Raw genomic sequence first — 22,950 nt, 5'->3', positions numbered from 1 at the left:
GAGGCCCTCACTTCTCCTCTCTTGTGACCGGGCTGATAGGAGCTGGTGATCACATCACCTGTGTTTTGAGGTTGTCATGTGATTCGAGTCATCATGGTCCAATTCTAGTGAGGAATCTCCTGCGATATCATAAATAAAAGTGGCCATGGAGGAGTTTGTTTGTTTTTATTGCCGTAAGGTAGATTAGTTTGTCCCTCATCATTATTCATGGTGAATTTCCAGTTTCGAAAATATCTCATACTATCATCACTATCATGTTATCAAGTTCTTCGGTGAATTTTCAATTTGGTAATTCAATTTATTCAACACATTTTGTTTATCATCTGCAAACAGCCACTCAAAATAAGTATTACAGTCCTCTCCAACCCTACGCACCTACAGGTCTAAACAGGTTAATTAGGGGTCAGTCACAAGTAAGCTTTAATTTATGCATTTCAAATGTTAACTCATATTTCAAGTCAGAAATTAAAGCTCTCAAGTTCATAAGTAGAATAAAAAGTAAAATCCAAGAAAAAGAATACGTTTGTAATATGAGTGTCAGTACTAAAGTCATTAGTGAAAATTAAGAAATGTGACCAAACGCAAATCACAACAGACTATGATCTGCAAATCATTTCAGCCATCTTCCTGAAAGTCAAGTAAGGTTCTTTTTGTGTTGGACTCTGCTGAATGAGGTTTGAGCTAAACACATCCTTTATGCTGTGGTTGCTTGTTGGCAGTATTGGAATGTTAGCTTGTTTACCGTTTTAAAGAGAATTGTGATGACCCTGATTGCACTTAGTGGGGGGAGTCAAGGGATGCCTCTGTTAGCCAAACATCCTGTTGCCTTGTTTAAGTATACTACAGTGTGTTCAGTGTGTGAAAAACACAGGAAATGCACACTCGGGCCATCCACATTTGTGAAATTAGAATGAAGGCCGACTTCCTGAACTCTGAATACTCTAAAGGGTTCAAACATGCTAGTGGGAAAACTCATGGTCATTGCTTTTTCTGCTCTTTTTGAAACAAGAGCCACTTTATTTGGACTTGACGTGAGCTTGATCATGACAATGATAACCTAATTCACAAAAAGAAGAAGTGAAGACGAGTGGCCACGTTTAGTAAAATGCGGACAGAGTCTGTTCTGTAACTTGATTACTCTATGTATGACTTTTTAGAGTTGCACAATCCCAAGAGACAATTCACCTTTGCTCTCAGGCAATCATCAGGATAGCAATACACACCTCAGACAGGAAATTTAATCAAATACAAAAGGAAGTGCACAATATGTGTCAGGGCTGCACATGTCAGGGTCCTGAATGCATGGGCTATCTATACAGTGACACAGAGGGATGTTTTATATGGCTGCAACATAAGGATGTGGCACAAGCTGCATGAAAGCCAGAGAAATACAAAGAAACTTCTCACACAACATGCTGTCACTATGACAACCAGGCAGAATCATTTAGTCTGATCTCTTGCCATTCCACACTGCACAGAAATCCAATAGCATTTAAGTCTTACGCAACCAGGCCAACGATTCGCTCTGCAAGGCTTTTAACACATTTACAAATAAGATTCATAGGTGCATACATGGATTTTTCTGGTTGTCTCTGAGGGTGTTTTATTTTGGTGGGTGCTCCAGCTGCCTAGAGAGAGTTTGGGATGCAAGGTGGGGCAGCTTTAACTATATGACTACTTGTATCAAAACCCCTGCTTGTGTTTAGTAGTTAGGGAGGTTAATCTCATGCCTCATTTTTTATTAACCATTATAGGCTATTGCATTACTGAAACAATACCACACACTCCGTAATTTCAAACTAGCCCTCAGAATAGATTTGTGTTTCAGAAAAAAAATCCTCATTTTGTGAATTGACTTTCTTTCACTTAATGTTGGCTTGAAGCTCTGCGTATGCATTATGACTATATAATAATAAAAATATAAACCCGCTAGGAGATTAAAAAAAAAAAAAAAAAAATACTGAATTGTCTTTCATCGTGAATCTTTGGGGTCTGATGTAATTCCTCGTGCTGCAGCAGTCTTAGCTGTGTGCATTTAAAGCATTTCCCCACAGTTTCACATGAAGATTTTAAAATCTGGTTCTGGTTGGTTTGGGGGGCGGTCTATCATGGTGAGGCTGCTTAATGAAAAAAAAAAACAGAAATTGTTAATGGCCGAGTCTGTGTGTCAGCCCAAGTCCTTCCTCCGGATTATTTTCTACTTTGCGTGCTATCACACAGACGCTTCCCTCTTGTATCAATGCGTGATTGAAGGGAAACTTATTTTGGGAAGTGCGGGGACTACTTTAGGTCAACTTTGGAAAGAAACACTCCTAATTCACTGCATAAGGCTACACGGGGACGCTGTTTAGTACTATATACGTTAACCTTTAATGATATACGATAAATAGTGTGCTGTTTGGGCGTATTTTACCGCAAGAGTGTTATGGTTTTACTACGTCGCGGAAGGATCTAATTTTCTCAAGCGAGGGTCGACACATCCGCCCAGTTTTCCGATGTTTCATTCCCCCCGAGTTGAAAATGGAGTTCGATTAAAGCAGATGTCCACCAACTTCTCAAGGAAATTCCAAATCTAAATGATTTTACTTTACGCATCAGTATTCATATTGAAAACAGCTGAACCTTTTTTTTTGGGCTTTGGATGCCTTTACTGCAAATTACTCGGACACGTTGACGGAGCAACGCTCCACAACGCTTTTTCAAGTGTTGTCCTGGACCTGAAGTTGGCGAATGGATGCTCGACAGTCAGCCATAAATAACCTGCCAAACGTTACAGACTACAACATTTTATACATTTTTTGAGGATCTATTGTCATTTTTGCAAAGCGGGGATCTGTGGTTGTTGAAGAGGATGATGCCGATGGCCCATTTGTTGTGGTCGGATTTTACTTCCAGGGAGGATAAAATGAATCAACGATTGTCATTCCTCCTCGCGATTTAACGTTAGTTCCAGGCAGCAAAGCTAACGTTAAACTATCTCCGCTTGGTTTTCACAGGGACGCTTAGTTAGGCATGCCCCGGTGTACATCATTTACTTACTATCCAAAATAGGGGTAATTTCTATATGTGAAGAAAAATGGTGATATTTGTGGTATTTTATCCCGCCGTCACTGCGTCGTCGATGCTATTGCTAGGATTTGGATCCCCGTGAGGAAAAAATGAGTGAAGATTCAACAAATCCAAACAACGAGTGAGTACTGTTTATACATATTCTCCATTTACATACAGCATACAGCTGGAATAATAAGTACTGGCATATCTTTAGATATTAACACACGCTTTACTCGATGAGCTGATCACTAACGTTACCTTTTCCCAATGACATTTCAAGCCAAGCGACGCTGGAATGTCATCACCTTAACGTTACTTTACTAATATCAACAACAAAGAAGCACAATCTTTTTGTTTGGATAGTTTTGCAGGCTAATAGAAAACTACACTATGTATTAGCTACATTATGAGTTTAACAAAAACAGTGTATGACAAGCAGTGGCATAGGCCCATAGTAAAATAAAATCCATATCATTCTTAATAATTTTGGTCTATTATATATATATATATATATATATATTAAGGTATAATAATGGTTGCCTGCACATAATTTATTTAACAGAAGAATGTTATGCCCAGGATATGTATTACTGCTTTATAGATCGGCAGTTATAAGATGAGTTAAGGGATCGCTCGTTATAGATGTAACGTTACACAGCAATAATTCGGTCTAAATATGATTTTATATACATGTCTAACCAGTACATTATGAGATCAGAAAGCGTTATATTGACAATAGGTCTGTATAACTGTTGTCCGCCATGATTACGGAACATAATCATCGATTACAATCCTGCAGATCATGTTTTGTATTTCAGTCCAGCCTTTCTTCAATGAAAACCCTTCGAGTCGATTGCGGCAATGTCAACGTTGAAGAGCTGAAGATGCCATTTTTTTTTTCTCAATCACACTCATTTACATATCACAATCTCCATTCATAAAAAAACGGTTAAAAAAGGCGTCACATTCACATCCAAACCCCCACAACAATGTAATCTTGTAACATGATGTGTTTTTGTACACGTCGCGCCCATTTCAAGTCGCATTTCGGTATTGTTTTAATGGGCTGATCCCTTGTGTGCGCTTGTTGACAGTCAGTGAGAATCTGCTCCGGGAGGTGCTGCGGTCACATGATCCCCTCCATTCATAAAGTACCTGCCTGCCCATTCACAGCACTGTACACTGTTTCGCATTGCACCGACGATCACACAATGATCACATTTCCTGCATTTACTGTACAATGCATAACAAATAAACACCCGTGCTTGTCTACTAGCCGTTTATTTTACATACGTGTTTTATTTAACCTTTTTTTTCTTCACTAACTCAGAGGATTATCTTTGATAATGTATTTTGTCACAGAGGAAGTCATATGCCCCTTTCCAGCCATTCACAGTGCCATGGTTTAATGTTCGAAACACACCCATGTTTTTCCCCATTCCATCTATCTGGCCTAAATGAGTTTGATTGATTTCATGCGTGGACGCTGTGTCCTTGAACTACACTTCTGTCTTTTATGTAACATATGTCATGGAGTTCTTTTTCCTCATATCAAGCCACACACATATCGATTACAATTAAACCACCCACTCTCAGTTAACTAGGCTACATATTGTTTTAGGGCAATGTATCAGATTTGTGCAATTAGTCATGATTAAGCCTAAATTGTGTAATAACCTAGCATGTTTCATGCTAGTGTGAAGGGTGAAAGCTCTGATTTGAGTAGTCATCTGAATGCATTTTTTTCTCATGGTGTTAACCTCCAGTGAGAGAAATTACAGTAAAATTAAACCAATCCTGAATTTGCTGGGACTCCCTGCAATAACCTCAGGGACTCCTCGGGGCCCCAGGAGCTACTGCCATTGGCTACAGATCCTCAGTGGTGTGCTAGATACAGTATATGCTGGGTTTGTTCCACACTGCATGATGACCGCAGCTAAGATGGCGAAGTGATCCAAACATTGTTGCTATGATTCCACCACCTTTCAGGCTGTTGTATGATGCATAGTATTGGAGTAAACAGAATACAGCGTTGACTGAGCCGTTTATTTTTGCTGAAGAGAGTCTCCTTAATATGCTCTTTCTAATGACAAAACAATTTACAAACAAAATCTGATATTTTTTGTTTACATTTTTTTTAGCATCAAGGTTAATAGTCTCTTGTGTTGCGCGTCCCTTTTTACATTGTGACATTGTGTTCTCTTCCATTGATAAGATAAATTCAAGATCTTTGATGAGTCACTTGCTAAACCCTAAAAGAAATCTGCCTTTTGTTTGTATGGTTATATTTTAGACCTCATGCTGCCGTGTACAACCGTAATAAAGGAACTATGTGTTTGTTCTCCTCTAGCTTGCATTGTGAACATCTAATTAATAACTAAATGTGTGACTAGACAGTCCTGAAGTGGTTTTGTCTGAATGATGGGTGGTAAGCCGAGCTGGTGTACACACAGCACACCCTTTGCTGAGAACATGTTACTTGGCCTTGGTGCAACTATGTTCACAAGGCTGAAATGACAAGAAGGCACATAACAGCCTCGTCAGATTTTGGTTTGGTCAGGACTATCATGTTCATGCTGGGAGAAGTGGGAGCTTTATGAAAGTATTTGCAAGCAGCCTCTCTGCTGAATGTCACGCTTATCTAAAATATTTATCTCAACCGAGGCAGTAGTCTGTTGAGGTTCACTGGGCTGGTACCTTTTATCTGTGTACTGTAGATATTTTTTTTACATAGTCATTGTATACATGTGAATAGCTTGTTTTTACACATTGCATCCAATGCCCTGCTAAGCTAAAATTCCACATTTCTGGCTTCTAAGCTAGAGTTTTTTTTTAAATATTTTTTTTTAAACATGAAATAGGTTACAGTTACATTAATCCGTACCATAAGAAAATAAAAAATCACGCAGGTGATCATTTTAGTTCGTTTGGGCCTACAGACTCCTTTTGCCAAAATTAATCAAATGAAGCCCTCATCCATTTTCATCAGTGAAGTTGCCTCCATATTCCACTGAACATCTATAGGGTATGGCCTCATTGTTTTAGATTCCTGCAGTTCTCTTGTCTGTTGGCAGTCAGGTGATTCCTCTCTCTGTGTCCTCTTCCTATCTGTGTGATTGATTTGACAGCTCAGCATTTATCTGCCAATGTGGGTGTCGTGATCTTATCACCTGAGGGCTGTTTTGCACTCCCATTCCTGTTGCAGAGCTTTCTAAACACATTCCTCCTAAACAACCCCCATCATGTCCTGAAACGACAAAGGGAGACAGCTACTTCAGCTGTTAGGGCTAGTGCTTTATGGCCTGGGTAATTGCCTATATCCTGTGGCCCTTATGTTAAGCTAAATAATTTCCTGGAGCTTTTTTATAGATAGTGTTATTTGGGGTTATTGCCAGCAAGGGTTTTTCCTGGCTCAGAATGGGCCTTTGGGGGGACACCTTAAGCAGGGTTCTAGGTGTCCTCCCCCAGGAAAATTTGAGCGTCAAAGACTTAATTTCCTGCATTCTGATACATTTTTAGGCACCAATTTATGGTGAAAACGTCTTAATTTATCTCAAGGAAAACACAGAATTCTGGTGACAGGTAACAATTAAAAAAAAAAAAATATATGGAATATAAGGCAGAAAGGGGGCTTTCACATCTGGGACCTCATGGGCCCAGATCTGACCACACTTGACCCAAAAGTCCAGTTTGTTTCATTAATATGAATAGCTGGCTTTATGGTAACTTTTTCCTAAGGAGCACATTTTGCTCCTAAATTGAAAAATGTAGGAGTGACTTACATAAGGTAAGTGCTATTACTGTTGTAGCTATTTTGTACAATAATACAATCGTGTTATGAATACAAAACGTTAAGTGTATGTTTTCTATTTTGAAATACTACAAATGCTACATTCTGATGTTGAATATACAGTGTAACGGGCCACCACGGTTCGGCATGCATCTGAACTGCAGAATAATTGCAGAGTTTAACCTTCAGAGTGTCAAATGTGACACTACGTGAATGGGGCGCAGCAGAAAGACTGAGCGGGACGAAGCCGCTTGTTGAGGGCAATGGTTTTCATGCGTAGGCCCTACTCATCGTATGGTTCGCATCAGGCGTTAAAACCAACGGTACCAAAACACGGAATTGGACTGCTATTTAATGCGACTATGATACAGTTTCAACCGGTTATGAAAATGGCTTAATTTAATACTGATGCCATGATCAGACGGCAGCGAAGCGGCGCTGCATTTGAAAAAATGCTGCACGTCCAAAAAGCTGGCCGATGCCCATCTTTATGCAAATATATCCGTTGAACGCGACGCAACTATCCAATAGAAATAGAAAAAAAAAAAAAACGTACAGATCCATTTTGGCGACACGACTGAAGCGTGGTGTCGCGACGTCATACATCTATGGTTGATGCTCCACGCTCGATCCATCGTTCAAAACGACCATCATTGCTGCTTATTGAGAATACGATCTCGTATTTTACGGAAAAAGTTCACCGAAACGTGTTTTTGAAAACATTTTAAGCGAGAAATAGGCCATACAAAGGTCACTTTGAAAGATTTTCGTCTACTTCTATTGGATAGTCGCGTCGCGTTCAACGGATTCATTTGCACATAGATGGGCATCGGCCAGCTTTTTGGACGCGCAGGATTTTTTCAAATGCAGCTCTGCCTTCCCGGGATGCTTTGCGGGCGCGTTAAAGTCGTTTGACGTCACCCGTAGGAATAAAGTGGAGCGCAGCGCGACAGAAGCGTCTGGATCCACACCGCCAGCCAGAGCCAAAGGAAAATCACGAGCGCCAAAGCATCTGATTTTCAGCAGCCAGCCTCCCTCTCATCCACAGCCGCTATATAGCTAAGCTGCATTGTTTTGACTAGACCTGAACGCTCCCCTGTGAAACTAGGGCTACGGGATCTCGTGTTATTTGTGTTATTTGACAAATATACATTAGCGCACTAGTAACAGCATTTTACTTAACTGGTTGCTTGGCATGTTCTCATATTTTATAAGATTTAAGTGTAGGCTATGTCTAAGACACTTTCATTTCATTGTAGAAATGAAATCTCTCTGTTTTTATTATTTACTTAAGCTGAAAAGTTGCACGATCCTAAAAGTTATTAGTATTGCTTGTTCTAGTAGAAGCCGTCGTATTGTTTGTGTGATTATTAATGACAATATTCCTCTGTATAACCAGAATGCTTGGACTGTCTAAAACTGAGACAAGCCAGCAAACTGAACAGGCCTTGTATAGTGGTGGACTGTTCCATTCCCATGGCCAGATTTAGGCCTGGATTCTGTGTATTTTAAACCTGAGCCACTTCCCTCTTATAATTTTCATTTCCTCTTCAAGTATTTTAGGAGCATGCATAATCTGGCGTAAATGTCAGCAGTGTATTTAGAGCATATTTCAAACCAAATTTCTTTATTTTTAAGACAAAGACCTGGTGTGGACATATGCTGTCTTTGTAGGCCTACACTAAAAAACTTGCTGATTGGTTTGTGTCTCCATCACAGCATCCTGATAGCAGGGCTTGTCTTTATTCCTTTGTCAAGCAGGGCCTCTGATGTTCACAGACCATATCTCAATGCCTCTAAGAAGTGCTTTTAGCACTAAGTGTCTGAATTGTGGATATTGTTTTCAGTTGTGCTGCATGCGGGAGCATGAAGGCTGGGCCTTGTTGTGAGCTCTTTGCTGCAGCTGGGCTGAGATGGTTCTTTCCTGCGAGGCCACAGACATAAAAGGGCACAGATGTAAATCCTAAACCTTGTGTCTTTGATTGAGTTTCCAAACACTTTGAAAACAGGAAGGGGTTTCTGTGTGTGCGTCTGTGCACACACACACTTGTGTGTTCATTTCTCTGGGAACATTTGGCATGTGTATGCGTTTCTGGGAGAGATAGGCCTGGATCCTAGAAGAGTAAATGTAAGCAATCGTAGCTTTATTTGATCAAATAAATCAATTATTGAGTGAAGTTTTCAAATACAATTTAAAATTGGAGGAACGTAAGAACATATATTTTTATCTGCTCAGTAACATTTGATCAGATTTTGTCCTGTCTAGTGGCTATATTTAGAATTTGGAACAGACTGTAATTGCTTGGTAAAAGTGTTTCTTGATTCCTCCAAATCTTAGAGGCAGAGGTTGTATGGAAAGCCGATTGAATGGGAATCTAATTGATTTTCAAGATGAACTAATAAGTTGGTTTCTGATATGATGATAATGTTATGTTAGTCCCAACAACAGAGCATGCTGTGATGGTCATAGCAGTTTCTCTTTACATCCATAGCATGGGCCATCATCAAGGTTTGGTGGTTTATGCTCCCAAGTTGTGCCTCAGATGTATTGATGGTTCCCCCCCCACCCCCCAGTTTCAGAGTAACTATGACGAGAAGACGCACGGGTCCCTGGGGACTACTCTTACATCAAAGAAGACCAGAGACGCAGCAGTCGAAATTTGCGGTTCCTCTTTTTTCTTTTTGGTAATGGCAAGCGCAAGGTTTTAATTTTCCAAATGCTTGCGGTTCAAATTAAGATCATCTCAATATGTGGCTTTGATTGATGTTTGAGAATAGTTTTTTGGCATTTGATACACATATGGGATCGTTGTGATTTATAGTGCCACTGCGCAGCGGCACCTAGAACATTGTTGTTGGGGTTGCAGGCCCAATCCAGTAATAGAGGGGTTGGTTAGAAAATCAATGTTAGAAACGCTGTCTGAGTGAGCGGTTTTGACATTCATTTGCTGTTTTAGGTTTGGGCTACAGGCTCATTTGACCCACTAACTGCTGTCTGTGACGAATCCTACCAGAAGCGACTATGATCCGTTCATTTGCCGTCATATTAGGTGGTATTTCTGTAAAGGGTTGGTGGTAAATTTGAAGTGTAGATTCGCTGTGTGGTGCAGCAGCAGAGTAGGCTTGTTCTGTTTTTTTTTTTTCTTTCCTGAGTCAGTTGGTAGCTGGGCTGAATGTTCTTGTGAGGGAGATGACTCACCAGCAGCCTGAGGTGTTGAGAAGAGATAGGGCAAATTTCTCTTTCACTTCTCTTTCTATAGCCAACGTATTAGTTTTCACTGCAGCTAATATAGCAGGCTTGTGATGCTGGCTGCCTGTTGGTGCTTCTGTAGGCATTGTCCCATTATTTGTTCTGTTTTATTAATGGCTAACAGACAGCCCCTTCAAAAGTGTCTTGTTCTGGCCTTATGTCATAATTTGCACAGCATCCATGTTGGGTCATGTTGGTGTTTGTTTTGAGTATGTCCGTGCCCTTGAGTTTGCCACTGGTTATTTAGGGGTATTGAACCGTGGCTAATTGGCCAGCAAGTTTGCACCGTTCAGATTAGATGCACTGCTGGAATCGACGGTCGAGTCCCAGATTGCATGTTATTTATTTCTTCAATGAGGCGTGATCACAGTGAAGGAAACTGCACCACTTTATCCTCCTACAACTTAAGCTTCAAGTTGCCATTTGTTACTCTAGATTTTTGTTTGTGATGGATTACATTTTTATAAATTCTTGACTGCATTCAAATATTACATATTTTTCTGCTACATTATATCTGCAAGCGTTGGACATGTGTAGATCTTTGGGGAAGTTGATCTACACTGAATACATAAAGACTTCCTGTATTTTAGGCTAAAGCTGTTAAGTAAAAGTAAAAGTAGCATCTTTTCTCGAAGATAACAGCTATTGAAGATAGCCACACAGTCAAGTAAATATAGATAATGAGTCACACCCAGAGTAGCTTTTTACGCCATCTTTCGTTCCTGCCTCTACTTTCCTAGTGATTGCTTTCCTTTTGGAGGATAATCTATAGAATCGGATTGGGATAAGAAGCTTGTGTTTATTTTCCCAATGATATTTTAATGACCCCCCCCCCTCAAAAGTCCTACAAACCAAAGTGGTCTAGTGGAGCTTGACCGAACTTGACAGTGTTCCTCCGGTTTTGATACAGGGGAGAGATGGGGAGGAAAAGGGGCAATGGAAAAAAAGAGGTGGAGGGGGCTTTTCTCCTCTTTTCTGATGCTAATGAAAGGAGGAATGGTTTTCCAGCTTTTAGCTTGCAGAGTGTGTCTCCCCTGCAGCATGCTCCGCTGCCTGGACATTGTGGGAGGACAAAACTCCAGGCCCGGGATCCAATAACGTGAAATTTCAGCAGAGAAGCGGCCATTGTGTAGAGAGAGGCAGCCGGGGAGGGGTTGGGTAGAAGGGGGAGACGGAGCGGAGGAAAGGGAGGGTGACTTGGCGAGCACCCAGGGCTCAGGCCACATCCTTTCTCTCTCTCCTCTCCTCCTCTACTCCTCCTCTTCCTTCTCCTCCTTTGCTTCTTCTCCCCCTCCTGTCTTTCTTTCAATACCCCCCTCATCCCCCTGCCCTCCCCCTCCCCTCCACCACTCCCCTCTGGGGTGGGAAGCCCAAGGCTGAGACAGGAGCAAAGCATGATGGCATGCTGGAGCCCAGTGAGCCTGGGCCGGAGCAGCAGACAAACGGCCACTTTGTCAACTTAGGAAATGGTTGTCCCAGGATCCCCCTTCTCCAACACACACTGGAGCAGCCGGCCGCGAGGCCCAGGCCTGCCTGGTCTGCACGTGCTCCACCATCACGCCTTCTCTTCTCTTCTCTTTTCTTCTCTTCTCTTCTCACATTGAATGTCAAGTGGAAGCTGAATTCTAATTTACCGGTCATGGTGTTTTGTTTGCTCTTTGCTCCCCCTTTAAATTACTTTTGAAACAGTAAGATACAGTTAATTGTCTTACTGCATATATATTATATTATTTAGATGCCATAAAAGTCTATGCACATCCTATTTGTGAATAGAAATAGTCGATTCAAATGCGGGTGGGAGCTGTTGACTGTCACCTTGGTCTCCACCCTGTTCCCATCCACAGCCACCTCCTCCTCCTCCTCCTCTTCCTACAGTCCTCTGTTACCCTCTCACCCCTCCCTCTGTTTTTCTCTCCTGCTTTTGGTCGGAAATGAAGTCAGTCATCCAGCAGAATAACTTGGAATAATTTGGAATGGGGGGCTCCTTTCTCTCTATCCCCCCCTCTCCCCAGGCCAGCTGATCTGCTTCCGCTCTCAATTGTGTGTCCAGTCGACTGTGTGCTCCCAGCAAGGGGCGTGGAGGCCAGCCTTTGTGTCCCCCATCCCACTCTGAACTGTGTGTGTGTGTGTGTGTGTGTGTGTGTGTGTGTTGCAGCAGGTTGCACTCAAATATACTTTTGGACCACTTACTGTTTTTACCATAAGAAAGAAAAGATTTTTTTATATGAGGGAGAAAAAAAGGAAGCGGATGGAACCTTTTCATTTCCCTGTTTTAAAGATTTTGTTAAATGGATCTAGCTGGTTTGTTGTCGGTTGAGTTGAGTTGGTGGTCTGCATGTTTCAGAAGTCTACTTTAGAGATTCCATTTGAAGTATTGACCATTTAACTTCAGTATTAGTTAGTTTTAGGTATTTCTCTTATTCCTAAAATGAGGTTGACACTGGGTTTTTTTTTTTTGAAGCTAGATGCAAAAATGTGCGTATACACAGTCCACTCCACTTCCTCTCTGGGCCCAGCCCCCCTCCCTGTGAGTGTCATGGTTGCTGGCATGTGTGTGATGGTAGGTCTGAAGGGTCAGGCCCTGGTCATTGTGCCCTGGTCATGGCTGAGCGACACCACCGCCTGCCTTCTGTTCACCCCAGGGACCCCCTGCCTGACTGACTGCCCCTCCTGCACCCATCATCCTTTATTGGGGGCCATAGAGGGGTGTAACAGCGGCAGTATTTCCCTCATTTACTGCCTGTTATACTGCTCAAAAATGCATTTTTCCCGTCTCGTGTAAGGTTAAGCACTACTTCTGTGGTGCTGTTATGAGGTGTAACCAGAAAGGCTGTTGCTGGAAGGTTGCAAGAGGAAGTTAGTCGTGTTTGTGTTTTTCTGTCAGTCTCCCACGACCAGTTACTGTTTAAGCTTGAGGGCAGCATGTGAGAGAGAAAACAGACAGTTGTGATATGAGTGCATTTAGGTTGATAAGCGATTCATAATGTTGGTTATTCGAAACATTCTGTCTGTCTGTTGTTGTCCAGCCCTACTCTGCGTTATTATTTGCTCATGTTTGATTGGCAGAATAGTTTGAATTATGAAGATTATAATAACAAGTAAAAGACTTCCAGTGTTGTCCCCTGCGGTTTACACCATGACTGACGAAGCTTGGATTTGGCAAGGCATCAACTTAGTAGTAGTATGCACAGCTCTACCAAATTTAATATAATTGAAGGATTTGATAGCCATTCAGTCCGAAGAATTGTTTGGATGTATTGATTTGTGAGGACTTATGGGAAGGTCAAAATGAGGAAATATAATCAAGGATAATATAAAGAGTATTAATAAATTAGAAGTATACCATGATATATACAGTCAGCTGCTTGCGATTAGATATATTTGTCATTTTACAAACGTGTATTTCTCTAACGACAGATGCATGCCAAGCCACCTTGCTTGGATTTGAAGCAGTACTTAGCATTAGCAGAAGCACTCCTTACCTCTTTTCTATCTTTTTAAAATAAATCAATGTGCTTGCAGCTTGGTACATAAAAATGTACCAGCAAGTCAGCTAAGCTTTGGTCACTACTTACCAACAAACTAAAATGTCATTCTTCTTGACCCATGTTCCAAATATTTAATATCAAATTTGATAGATTCAGTTCCCAAAAGAAGTGATTGAAAATGAAGGTTCGACTAAACTTTAAACCTGAAATAACAATTGTTTTTGGCCATGGTGGGACAGCGGAAACAAGCTTTTAACACAACATTGACATATCGTCACCTTTTAATTTGGTATGGCGAACTTGTTAGCAGACAGCTGCTTATTTACACATCCAGCAGTTACGGAGCAACACTATCATTCATTTGGAGTCATGTTTCTGGCCACCTGATGAATGTAAGTCCAATATTCACTCTCTTTTAGCTCTATTTCCTGGTCTCTCCTGAGGGAAATATCTGCCTCTTCAGCTGCTAAATGCTTCACTACGTTCACCGGCTAGCCACTAACTGTATCTGTCTGGCGTTTGGTGCTGAGCAAGTAGTATATAGTGGGTTTATCAGAGCTTTTTTGCTAAAAAAAACAAAAAAAAAAAAAAACAGCTACGTGCTGTGGCTAAACAGGACACCATGAGAGCTAAAGAATGAGCTGAAACTCACTATAAAGCCGAGGGTGGCTGCAGTTTGGGTGATAATTCTGTCTAGGTTTATCACTACCAGGGACCTTTTCACATTGTCATGATATACATTGCTAATAGTTATTAGTCTAGAAAAGACTAAGAGATTTGAACAGTGTGTTTGTGTTGTGACTATTGTGTCTGAGTAGACCAGAATTGGCCAGAATGAAGTGTGTGGTTTTTCTGTTTTGTCGGTTGGTTTATTTTTGAGTTATCCATAGTTATCATACTCATCAATCCTTTGAAAGAACTTTGGTCAACTATTACCAGGTGCCAGGATATCAACGCTTTCACATGAAGAAAAAAAAAATAGCTTCAGATTTAATGCTCACTGGCTCTTGCATTAATTACTAACCAATAACCTGGGCACTGAGGTTTTCCAAGGGTGTGGAAGGCAGGAGGGCAAAGGTTAGCACTATGGAGTAGGCCATGATTTAGAGAGAAGAGGCAGTAAGGGGGAGGACACAGCCGTTCTTCTTTTAGAGCAGTAGCTACTAGGTAACTGTGTTGTCAGTTAGTGACATTTCTCTCCCTTAATCACTGTTTCATATTTGGCCACTATCAGAAGAAATTCTTCAGGAAATGTTTCAGACCCCATGACGACATCTTCATTGGTCAACCCGGACGTCGGCCAGAGAGCAATGTGTCACAGGAAGACATCCGGCAGTCACATTCTTCCCTCTCTTAGCAGGTTTCTGTCAGCTCTTAGATCTTCCCCAGCCTTTAATATGTTACCAGGAGTTTCTGCAAAATGCTGCCCTCAGCACACCCTGACCTTTGTCATTTCCGGTGGCCCAATGCAGTCCGTGTTATCTAATCATGGAAACATCTGACTCTAAGTGAAGGGACAGAGAGGCAAAGGAGGTTGGGAGGGAGAGAAAATGGAATTAGGGAAAAATAGATGTAGAATTGATAAATTAATTGGCAGAATTAAAGTATGGCGTGACACATTCTGCTGATATGTTGGGACCAATATGGCGATACATTCGGTTGTGATATTTTGGCAGAGGTCCTTTCTTTACTGCATACTTTTTATATTAGGATTATTATACTAGATGGCAGTTCAGCCTTTTTTCCAGTTTGTGGCTGTTTGATAATGCATGGGTTTATGTTGCTGTATGTCTGAAAAAACCTGAAACTTTATGCATTTCTGTACACCCCACCTCATGTTACCTGTGTACTAACCTCTGAAACTAAAAGCCTTTTATAATACAGTGAATAACCTCCCCTCATGTTTCATTCCTGCATCTAAAAAAACACATTTGGGCTTTTTATTAGTATGTCTTCCTTCAGTTACGTAGTTATTTATTATACATGACTAACGTGATTCAAAGCCTTTGTAGGTGACATGAGAAAGTTAAGTGAGACAACAGCAGCATCATCGGAAATATGAAAGGAAAGAGGTTCATGTGAGTTGGAGCCCCTGTCATGTGTTGTCTAGTTTGATACCACCTGCTTTTGGGGGAAAGGTTGGAAATCAGCTGCAGCCAAAGCCTGAACTTGGCCACATGGTCAGTCACCCTCCTGCCAGGGTTAAACATACACTGACAGCTTCAGACTTTAGAAATCTAAGCCTTTAGTCGGTTATGTAATGCACTAAACCTAAAATATACATTTAATCCAAAAGTTGAATCCTTGCCTTTGCGCCTTCTCATTCTATTTTTAGTTTTGTTGCAGATTTTAGGCTAGCTTGTTGCTAGTAAAAGCCTCTGACACCACCAAGATTTCCCCGTAATTTCATTTTGTTTTATGTAATCTCAGTATCAGAGTAGTCGTGTGTGATGTGGCATGTGGGGAACTCTTTAAACCCTCAAATTGTTGGACAAATGTGATGTAGACATGTTATGCTCATCTCCTCGCTTTATCTTATCTGTGTGTTTATGGTGTGTTCCTCGCTACACGTTCACTCACCATTTTGTGTAGGCTATGTGTACTGTAATACGACTTGTTTATGCAGCGGTTGAACTGAATTATGTGGGCTGATATTTCATGCTGTGTACTTTTGATGATGTTTTGAAATAAAATGGTCACCAAAAGAAGGCCCTCAAGGAAAAAGCCCCCGGAAATGTTTGAATGCTGATTAGTACTGATGATGTTCACTAAAAGCATTGTTTTTCCTTCCGCTCTTGCCCTCTCTTCTTATTCCTTCCACCCTCCTCGTCATCCTCCCTTTCCTCTCCTTCACAGTGACAGTTATGCGCGTGTGAGAGCAGTGGTCATGACTCGGGATGACTCCAGTGGTGGGTGGCTTCCCCTGGGGGGCGGAGGCCTTAGCTGTGTCACCGTCTATAAGGTCAGCCGGGCGGAGGACAGCGGCAGCACCCACAGCGGAGGCAGCGAAGGAAGCAGCAGCAACCTCAGCCCCTGTAGCTCCAGTCCTAGTCCTAGTCCCAGTCCCAGCCCCAGCCCCAGTCCCAGCCCCAGCCCCAGCCCCACCGCTGTGGAATTTCACATCAAGGGCGAGAGGCTCAAAGACAAATTGGTAAGGGAACCTCAAGCTCATAATGTGACAATGTATTAGGTTATGCTATGCTGCATACATTCATATTAATAGGATACGGGTAACTAGCTAGTTGATGTGTTCACATTTGGTTATTTAGTCATTTCCTCTCTTTCACGCACATTCAGGTGCACCAGCCAGAGACAGTGCATTCTCTTGGATGAGATCTCCCTGTGCCCCCCTTTCCCAGACTCCCCTCTCTCTGTCTAACTCATTCACACACTCACACACTCACACACAGGAAGTGGTTATTTGGCTGTCCTCCATGGCGCAGGTATCTGAAAATAGGAGCGAACTGCGTGATGCTGTGATGCATGATGATATCATCAGGGAGAAGGGCAGATTACTCAGGAGAAGAAAATGTGGGATGAGGGATGTGGGAACGCACAAAGAGCTTGGAAGGGACTTAAATGATGGAATAGGGGCTGGAAATTCACACTCACACCGGTTTTGCATGAGTACACAAGTATTTGCCTACCTTTTTATGAGCATTTCCTTTTTCCCTTATTTTTTATGTAAAGACTGTATGTGTCAGTAGATTAGGCCAGGAAAATATGTTCTGGTTATTCTCACAGTAAAAAAAACAAACCCCAAATGTCCAGGTGTGTAAAGCACTATAGATAATATTGTTAAACTATGAGGAAGGAAGGCTTTTAGACATGCCATGTGGCCTGACATACTGACTATGTTTTATAAACAGTCAAAAAAAATAAAGCCATTTCAAAATGTATGTAGAAAGATTCTGGTTACATTCAAAAAGCAGGGACTTTGTGGTATTGCTGCAATTAACAATTATTTTCATTTTCTAGTCAGAAAATGCTAAAGAAAAATGCCCCAACCCGTTGCTTGTTTGATATTGATATTTACTTAATTATCATATAAGACAAAAAAAAAAAAAAAAACACATCCTCACATCTGAGAAGCTGAAACCAGCAAACGTTTGGAATTTTGTCAAAGAGCGAACTATTAACCGACTACTCATTTCAGCTGGAAAGTCTTTAAAAGTCTACAAAGTAAGCATTACCAATGCAATGCATTGCAGGATTTCCTTCCAAACTCTTTGCAGTCACTGTATTTGTATATGGACGCAGCAGGGTCTGTAGCAACACAATATAATAGGCCGATTTTAATTCAACAAAATAACAAATAAAAATCAATATAAGATTATATTTCTGCCTCAACAACATTTACGGAATAAAACTAATAATTAACTTTTGCATGCACAATGTCAGTAGTTGCAGTTAAACCAGCAGTACAGGGCTTCATTCACAGAATGTGAAATGTCCTACAGCAGTGAAGCATGTGGAGCTTACTCATTACTAATGTCTACTCACTAACATCAGGGTTTTCCCTGCCATTATAAGGTTTAGGTGCAGCACCCGAGCCGTTTTGGGCAGCACCTAAGCCGAATGAATGTAACTAAGACTTTTTTTTCAGATTTAATGACTGTAGTTGGACTTCTTTAGCAAGTTTTGTCTTTAAGCATTTTGAATGTTATTTATATATGATCTGCCCTAGCTTTTCCAACATTTTAGACACAGATATGGTAATAATAATGGTCCAAAATGATGTGGAAAAAGAGACACAAAACTACCACAAAGGGAAGCAAACTGACTACAAAGAGACGCCAAATGACCAGAGACCCAAAACAACCCCGGAGAAAACAAAAATGACCAAAAAGAGACACAAAATGTATAGGAAAATTGCATTTTTTTTTTTTTATTATTGAAAAATGTAAAAGAAATTTGGAGGAAGGACGCCTAAACCCCTTGCCAAATACGGGCACCTAAGTCTTCCACAAACTGAAGGAAAACACTGAACATGTTAAATAATTTGATTTTTCAACACATCTTTTTGGCACCATGTATAACACGTGCACATACAAGCACATAACCTGCAAAGTGCATGGTCATTCTGGATCCTCACAAGTAACAATGAGGCTCGAAAAGATCAAGTTGTACGTTGTAGTTCTAATCCTTATGGCGTTTGCTGTAAAGCTCATGATCTTCTTGTCACTGACTCATTCTGTGTTGTAGATCTAAAACAGATCCAGTAGATCTGGGATAATCCTGGTCTGTGGTAATGAGAGTGTAAATTGATGTGTGTGTGTGTGTGAGTGTGAGTGTGAGTGTGAGAGAGAGAGAGAGAGAGAGAGAGAGAGAGAGAGAGAGAGAGAGAGAAAACAAACTGTCAGGAGCCTGACGAGGCCACCATGATGCTCAGAGTCTGGTGGCTCCTGGCGATCTGACATAAGAGGCTTGTTACAGCAGGGCATCTAAATCACCTTTTTTATCTTCTTTGACTGAACACATTTATGTGTGTTTTGTGTTTAGGGCATGCTTGTGTTTTGTGCGTTGCTATCCAAGTGTGTGGAAAGGAAAGGGTGTGACGGGAATGCTGTTGTTCAGACAGCGAATAGACATGGCTCAGAGACCCCGGCAACTGTTCTCTGATGTGGGAAAAACACCCCTATCACCGCCAGAGTCTACCTCCAGCCACCACAAGAAACACCCAGCCATATGTAGGTCTGTCGGGATGCCACCCAGTGATATGGTGTTGGCGTCAACCACAGCGCTACCGACAGTCTGAGGGCATCACAAGAGGAGAGGCAGAGTGATGAGTCCATGAAAAAAACAACAGCAACAGAAAAAACCACATAAGAATATGTTAGCCATTGTCGAAAAAAAATGCAGGGCAATATCAGTACTTGTTACCACAGTATTGTCTAAAACAGTAACGTCAGTGTTTTGATTTCAGAGGTAAATGAAAGACCGTAATTATATTGTATGAGTGATGTTGAAAACAGGAAAAAAAGGGGAAGGAACAGCCTCTGATGTTTGAAAGGCTGTTTGAGTTGTTATGTCTAAAACACAGAAAAGGAAATTGCTTCTTTTCAATGTATTTTTGTTGTTGTCTTAAGGGATATCATTTCAGTGTTTTAATTCAGCCAGAAATGGACAGAATCAAAAAAAAGCACACTGACATCTCCCATCCCTGATAGGAACTTGAGCTACAGTAGATAGAGGAATACACAGAATCTGAGATGCAGTTATTTTAAAATCACAAAGGCACGATTCTGGCTGGTTGAAATGAGGTGATTGGGCTGCATAAGATATGAGAGGAATCAGGGAAAGAGATGTGTGTAGTCAAAGAGCAGGAAACAGAGGTGGAGCCAGATAGACGGGAGACGGAGGAGGTAGAGGGGATCTGTCTATAAGCGCAGTGATGCGGCACAGAGTGTACTGGTGATGACTCAGCTGGCTCTCCATATAGCTACCAATCACTCTCCGCCCTGCCCCCCCCTCTCTCTCTCCCTCTCTCTCTCTCTCTCTCTCTCTCTCTCTCTCTCTCTCTCTCTCTCTCTCTCTCTCTCTCTCTCTCTCTCTCTCTCTCTCTCTCTCTCTCTCTCTCTCTCTCTCTCTCTCTCTCTCTCTCTCTCTCTCTCTCTCTCTCTCTCTCTCTCTCTCTCTCTCAAAAACTACAGATCTAATTGGTTGATGATTACTTACCATACTGGCTCTCGCATTATGACAAATCTCTGGCAAAGCTCTCACCTCGCTTCCAGCGTCTGACTCCCTCTGATTGATACAGCTGTGGATGTGGTGTAGTCCAGGCTTACTCTAAAAAGCTTTGCCTTCGGGCAAGGCCCCACTCCATACAGTTGTTAACCTTGCCATTTGATTGTTTTGACTTATCTTTGTTAGCAAAAGAGGCTTTTCTTTGGTCAATGGGAAAATGTGTATCAATTTCAACCAAAGGCTCTTACTAAGCATTCAAAACTTAGTTGCATGCCATCTTTCATACTTTTATATCAATATTTCTGATACACCACAGCAAATTGTTTTTATATGCTCAAAACATAACACTTTTATTCCAAGACAGTTACGATTCTTATTTTCAAGCATTGTTATTGAGACATCTTGAAATGATTATTACAATTCTGATGGTGGTATTCGTACATTGAAGCCTGATTTCTCCCACTTGGTTTCTTATATGCATGTAAACGTTAGTCTCTCTCCCCTATTTCCGCTCTCACGCTATCTCTTCACTACTCTCTGCACGTCTCACCTCCATCTGTCTCTGTCTCCGTCCCTCTCCTCCTCTGTTCCGTTTCTGTCCGGATGGCTCCTCCTCCTCTCTTTTCTCTGAGCACAGTGTGGAATGCGGTGTTAAGTATCCTGTCCTTCCATGCAACTGCGATACTTCCTCCTCTGTCGAACTTGCTGTGCGCTCACCTTACCCGCTCCGGCTCCATTCAGTCTCGCCTCCACAATCAGCCCCAGAGGCCAACCCCTACTGCCCCCCCACCCGATCCTCCTCACTTCCATCCCTCTCTTCTTTCTTCCCTTCATCCACTGGCTCTGGGTAAACACACAGGCTTAACCTTTGCCCCTGCTTTTTTTGGGGTAGGAATGTAGGCAACAGTGACATGAGGACAGATTTTGTGAGACGCATCTTCCACATGTAGAAAAATTACGTTGCGGTACACTTGCATCGAGTTTAAAAAGCATCTCTCGCTCAGACATTCACAATGAAATGTAGACTTGTGTGCACCCACTCACACACACATATCACTAACCTCTCGTACAGCTGCCACGTATATCAGCCTCTTAAAGCGTGCATGTTGACTGTTGTCCAGATCGACGGGGAACGGTGCCATCTGCTTTCACTAGACGACTATTGGTTTGTGACCGTTATCCTCTGACAAGGCATTTGCACTGCGAAGATGCACAGTGTAGCACTTGGGTCATTGAGCTTTTCATCACACCAGCTCCTGTGCTCACGCATTCTCTCACGCAGATCACCATGCGCACGCTTACACATTCACACCCCATTAAGCCATCTCTCGTGCACGTCGGTAAAAAACCTCAAAGACTGTAATGGCCGTCTCTCATTTCATTTAATCTGCCTAGAGGAAGGCCGGGAGGCAGCCCAGTAGCCCTGATTAATAATAGGCTTTGGAAACACAGTCTCTCTCTGCCACACATTTGGGCTGCCTGGCTCCAAAACATACTCCCACCCCACTGCCACCACCGCTGCTCTTCAACTTTATCATCATCTGTAATGAAAAACCCACCATTTAGTATGTGTTTTACAAATTATCCAAAGAGGTATTTGAAATTATTGGGTTTAGGATGATATATCTTTTTTTCGTTTTCTATTTTAAAAACTCTGGAGTAATGTGTAGTTCCAGATGCAGGCCTCTACTCTCAATCTCTTTCGCTCTATTCCCTTACTCAAGTTGCTGTGGAATGATTGAATGTGGCACATTTAAAAAACTTAGGGTGAGGAGTAAGATGAAGGACTTACATGTGTGTTCCCCAGTGAGTTTCATCATTTTTTTACTTTTTTAAATGATGCAGCTGCTAGTCTGCGTACTAACTTTAGCTTGACCAAATGTAGCTACAATGCCACTGAGCGCAAACTGTGTTTGTGTGTTTTCAGGTGGTGCTGGAGTGCGTCCTGCAGAAAGACGTAATATACAACAAGGTCAACCCCATCTTCCACCACTGGAGGATCAATGACAAGAAGTTCGGACTGACTTTCCAGAGCCCTGCTGACGCCCGTGCCTTTGACCGGGGCATACGTCGGGCCATTGAGGACATCAACCAAGGTGTGTGTGTGTGTGTGTGTGTGTGTGTGTGTGTGTGTGTGTGTGTGTGTGTGTTTTAGCGGGTTGTTAATGGTGCATGCATGTGTGTCTTTGGAGTTTAAAAACAAAATACCAGTTTGAATTAATTCCCTTTGTGAGGTTGCACTATACTATGCGTGTTGACAGCCATCCAATACGTGTAAAATGATACGGGTGTATGTGTATGAACATGGCATGCTTTCTGTTAGTGGGTGTCTACAGCCTGTAATCCTGCCTGTTTGTCATTGGCTTGTAATGGCTGACCTAGCATCTGTTCTAAGAGAGATGCATAGCGTTGATTAGCGTTGATGACTTCCTCCCCCCCCCCCCCCACTGCTACCTGCTCACTCACCCAAGCATGACCCCTCCTGCGTTATCTTATCAGTGCCAGCTGCCCAGATAAACTCCCCATTTCCTGTAGAGACTGGCAAGGCAACACAGTGGGTGATATGTGGGGCTGGTGGTGGGGGGTGGGGGGGTACATGGAAAGGAATGGGTGGCAACTTGAGATAGGGGCAGAGCTTTAGTCAGAAGAAATTTGACCAGGTTGGGCTTTTGTGCTGCTAAAGT

The 22,950-nt window shown here is 42.0% G+C and overlaps 1 protein-coding gene across 1 annotated transcript in view; it reads left to right on the top strand.

Moving 5' to 3' along the window:
* Nucleotides 1-2,254: 2,254 nt before the first annotated feature.
* spred1 (sprouty related EVH1 domain containing 1) overlaps nt 2,255-22,950 on the top strand; it is a 31,898-nt gene continuing 11,202 nt past the window's right edge. Inside the window, exons 1-3 of the mRNA XM_031310149.2 lie at nt 2,255-3,190; nt 16,436-16,730; nt 22,194-22,362. Coding sequence (XP_031166009.1) covers nt 3,159-3,190; nt 16,436-16,730; nt 22,194-22,362 — 496 coding nt within the window. The 5' untranslated portion in view covers nt 2,255-3,158. The remainder of the gene's footprint in view (nt 3,191-16,435; nt 16,731-22,193; nt 22,363-22,950) is intronic.

Source organism: Sander lucioperca, chromosome 18, assembly GCF_008315115.2.
Source record: "Sander lucioperca isolate FBNREF2018 chromosome 18, SLUC_FBN_1.2, whole genome shotgun sequence".
NCBI classification, from domain to species: Eukaryota; Metazoa; Chordata; class Actinopteri; order Perciformes; family Percidae; genus Sander; species Sander lucioperca.
The sequence above is the reverse complement of the archived record's forward strand: the minus strand, read 5'-3'. Positions and strand labels throughout refer to the sequence as shown.